At 52.5% G+C, this 4,198-nt stretch overlaps 1 protein-coding gene across 1 annotated transcript in view; it reads left to right on the top strand.

Annotated features, from left to right (window-relative positions):
• The first annotated feature begins 496 nt into the window (after positions 1–496).
• GINS2 (GINS complex subunit 2) overlaps positions 497–4,198 on the top strand; it is a 10,060-nt gene continuing 6,358 nt past the window's right edge. Inside the window, exon 1 of the mRNA XM_045293600.1 lies at positions 497–634. Within this exon, the coding sequence (XP_045149535.1) occupies positions 497–634 (138 nt within the window). The remainder of the gene's footprint in view (positions 635–4,198) is intronic.

Below are 4,198 nucleotides of genomic sequence, written 5' to 3'. Positions count from 1 at the left end.
CTTCGACACCTCGTGATCGCACAGGCTGGTGTGCTTCTTCCATGTGAACTTTGTTACTCCTGAGCTAGATGGCCGCTTGTTTACCCTCAAGCCTTCCTCATTTATTTTTAATGCCAAAGTCAAGCATCCTGATTAAACCTGATGACAGTAATCATTTTTAAAAGTTGCAAGTGGCTTCCCTGAAGCAGTTGACGGCGGAGACCACGGCCGATGGCAAACGAAGCAAGAGGAAATGGCCAGACAGTCACAGCATGGGTGGTTGGCTGGGTGGCCTGCCAAGCCTGGGAGCCCAGCCCCAGCCTGCCCGGCCTGGGAGAGCTCCCAGGTTCCGAGAGGCGGTGGCGGAACATTCTGGTCCTTCGACTCCGGATTCTCACCACTGCCGTATCCCTGCAGGAAGGGAGGCTGGGAGGGGGCTAAGTGTGAAAGCAGATGGAAATGTAATTTTTTAATGACAGCAGCAGATGGCAAAAAGACACAAGAGTGTAGTCACACCATGTCGGAGCCATTTGAGAGCGGCTGGCTCCGCCGTGATGCTCGCGGCAGGGCTGGCGTCTCCCCAGCCAAACCCAGGAGCCCCTCGAGGCCCCCCAGGGAGGGGCAGGCTTGCTGCCAGAATGTGCCTGAGCCACAGGTAGATGAGGAAATACCTGTGGCCTTCTGTTCTGGAAGCTTCCAGGCCTTGTGCTTCTGGACACAGCACGGGCAGTTAGAAGGGCCCTGGATTCGGACAGACCCCATCCTGGGCCCTCAGGGCCACCGCCCAAGGTTGCCCTCCACCAACTCTCCCTTTCGCTCAAAGCCTCCAGGTGTGTGTGTGTGTGTGTGGTGTGTGTGTGTGTGTGTGTGTGTGGCTGCTCTGGGACTGTTTATCCTACCCCCAAGGGCATCTGCTCCAATGCTTTTTTTCTTAAAAGCAAATCTGCACCACGACATGCACCCTGCAAATAGCTTCCTGTTGCATTCACGGTCAAGCCCAAAGTTCTCAGAAGCTGGACAGGCCTCCGAGGTCTGGTCACTATGTGTCCGGCTTACGTCGCTTCTTTTTTTTAAAAACATTTCTTGTAAATGAATGTTTTTGTTGTGAATTAGGGGTGTGTGTGTTTACGGTTCAGACCGTCAACTCTGCATTCACCAGTTAAAACCACTCATTAACACTACACACACACACACACACACACACAACACACACTATATCCTACCTCACCTTCTCCCCTGATTTCTCTTCTCCCTCTTATAAATCTCTATCTTTGTTGACACCCAAGCCCATCCCTGTGAACCTCCCAGCCCATCGCTTCATCCTCCTTGCTGGGTCCTCCCTCCTTGGGGACCTCCAGAGTCTGATCCCCGTGCGGCAGGCACGTCTTTGTCTTGGTGTCTATCCTGATAGCAGTGGTCTCCGACAAGGCTTGTCCTTTGTGATTGGCTGACTTCTCTCGGCATCATGGTCCCCAGGTCCACTCGTGTCTCGAGGGACTTCGTGGTCTCCTCATTTTTCAGTGATGCGTAGTATTCCATTGCGTGTATGGACCAATGTTCCTTCATCCAGGCTCCACGGATGGCCATGTGGGCCCTCTCCACCTCTTTGCCACGGTGAATGGAGCTGCGTGCATGTGGGCTCATGACGGCTCTTACTTCTTGAGGGCACATGCCCGGCGGAGGGAGCGTGGGCCCAGATGGAACGTCTGTTCCTAGGTGTTGGAGGGAGCGCCATATTGCTCTCCACCATGATCACAGTGGAGGAAAGTTCCAATCTGTTTACACCCTCTCCTGCCTTTGGCATTTTGCTTGGCTTCTTTTAAACTTTTAATTTTGCAGACCTACGGTGGCCTCCTTGCCTTCTCGTTTCCGTCCCTCTGTTTTCCCAGCCTCCTGAGCCAATGCTGCCTTTTTGACCTCCTCAGGTGGACTAAGGGAAATGTCAGCCCAGGTGTGATAGTTCAGCTTTTAAGTTTGCCTATTGTTTGACTGAAGGTAGAGCTTCAGGGGTTCTTGCTTCACTTCGAACCACAGCCCTCTTGGAGCACCAGGCTCAGCCAGTGCCACCGATTGGCGCTGGGAGCCAGCTCCCAGCACCCCCACCCCACCCCTGCCGGCTGTGTGTCAGAGTTGGACTTCCCTCCGCAGCGTCTTCCACTGGGCACTCTCTGGAAGGAGGCCACCCTGCACAGCTCACATGTCAGCAGTGAGCAGTCAACTGTAGCCTGATTTACTCCCTGTGTGTAGTTTGCCGAGCTCACACCATGCGTTACAGCTCAGTGTCAAGAATGCCCAAGTCCTCATAACTTCACCCATAGGTAATGTCCTGACAAGTGTAGAAGAGACTGCAGTGGTCAATCAGTGCTCCTGGAAGCAGCGGTCAAGAGACCAAATGATTCGCCCGTGGCATTTGGTAAATCTACTGCAAAGTGTTCCTTCAAGTGTTGAGAAACAAGGGTGTCCCTCTGAGGACTAAGGTGCCCTGACCCAAACCACGATATGTTCCCTCGGCTCATGTGCGCGTTAAAGCCAGACACTGAATAAGGAAGACCGAAGAAGCATGGATGTGTTTGAATCGTGGTGCTGGTGAAGTGCCGGGGACTGCCCAAAGGACACACAGATCTGTCTTGGAAGAAGTGAGGCCTTTGAGGAGAAGGCGGCTGACTTTGTCTCCTGTATTTGGGACATGTTCTCAGCAGAGACTGGAAAAGGACCTCATGCTTTGTGGGATAGAAAAAGGCTTTTCTCCAGATTTTTTCCCCAAATATAGGCCAAACGTAAGAGGCTGCTTGCCAGCACATGGTGGGAGGTCAGATGTTTGGAGATAGTCTCCCTAAAGGCATCAGCCATCAGAGCAACCAGACTACTGTCTGGTCCACCGTAGGTGGGGCTCACACCCTACTGATAAAGATAGTGATTTCCCTGGAGAGCTCAGAACAGGTCAAACCAACTCCGTGACAACCAAGATTAGAATGCGCCCATCTTGTCACATCCGTACCCCTAATCCTACCCCTTCCTATAGTGTGTACACCCCTAGATCATCCCCCTCCCATTGCTGTATGGGCTGTGCTATATCCCTTCCTGTGACGTATGTCATTACACCCAAGTATATATAAGCCTTGGTTAGAAATAAGTCTCTCTCTTCCTATTCCCACACCTCCACGTGGCCCATCATGAGGGGCTGAGGTGAGTATGCTACCATGAGATGTGTCTGACTCCTTTGGTTTACTCTTATTCTCTATGACTTTACTACTCTTCATATATTATAGCCGTACAATTGCACCCAAGGGCCTGTGAGGTTGTAAAGGGCTGGCTCCCCGGACAGTGCTTGGAGGACACTGAACATGAGGAAGAACCTGGATGGACACAGTGGCTACAACAATGGGCTGAAGCACAGGGACAGTTGTGAGGGCGCCATAGGGCTGGGCAGTGTTTCGTCCTGTGGTAAGTCAGAACTGACCAGATTGTCCCTAACAACAAACTTAGTCAGTTGAGACTGAAAAAGGGGAGAAAAACCCTGTTTGTTTAGGGTCAACAACTGTTTCCGGATTATCCTGAGAGTTAATGTAAACCATCTGTGAGCGACTTCCCTCCCCAAAGTGTGGATTCCAAAGTGAACGCATTTTAACACAGGTGGAGATTCCGTCAGGGCAGTTTGGTTGTCCGAAGTCTCTCTGCTGGTGACACCTCCTGGTATATTTATTTCCCCTCCCACTTGGAGCAGTGAAATTGGCTCTGCGGCTCCAGGAACCCGGTTCGCAGGAACATCAGGCTGTTCTTCCGGAATGGCCAGCCAATCGCCCCTGACCCGGAAGGAAACCTGCCTCGGCCATTCGGGTCTTCCTTGCCCCTTTTATAAGGGCGAACTCGAGGCCCTCACTTTTCGTTGAGGTTCAAGCTATCTGTGACCGTAGCGGGCAACGGACATCTTCAGGCTGTACCGTTTTGTGTTATCGTTGATCTGCATGGATCTTAAACTTTTTGAGTTTCTAACTCCGGATCCTACTTTGTATTTAGGATCCGATTGCCCCGGTTCTGGGCACCGAACTCCTTCAGTTTTGTCTCTTTGCCAGACCCCTCTCCCGAACTTGGCCCCAAACCAAACCCCCTGCCAACTCTGACGACCCTATAGACCCCAAGGCCCCATGGGCTCCCAAGGCTGGGGTCTTCAGAGAAGCCGGCGGCTCCACGCGGCAGCTGGTGGGCTCGAGGGCCCATT

The sequence above is a fragment of the Echinops telfairi genome, unplaced genomic scaffold (genome assembly GCF_000313985.2).
Source record: "Echinops telfairi isolate 266 unplaced genomic scaffold, ASM31398v2 ScPeMD7_2291;HRSCAF=2852, whole genome shotgun sequence".
NCBI classification, from domain to species: Eukaryota; Metazoa; Chordata; class Mammalia; order Afrosoricida; family Tenrecidae; genus Echinops; species Echinops telfairi.
The sequence above is the reverse complement of the archived record's forward strand: the minus strand, read 5'-3'. Positions and strand labels throughout refer to the sequence as shown.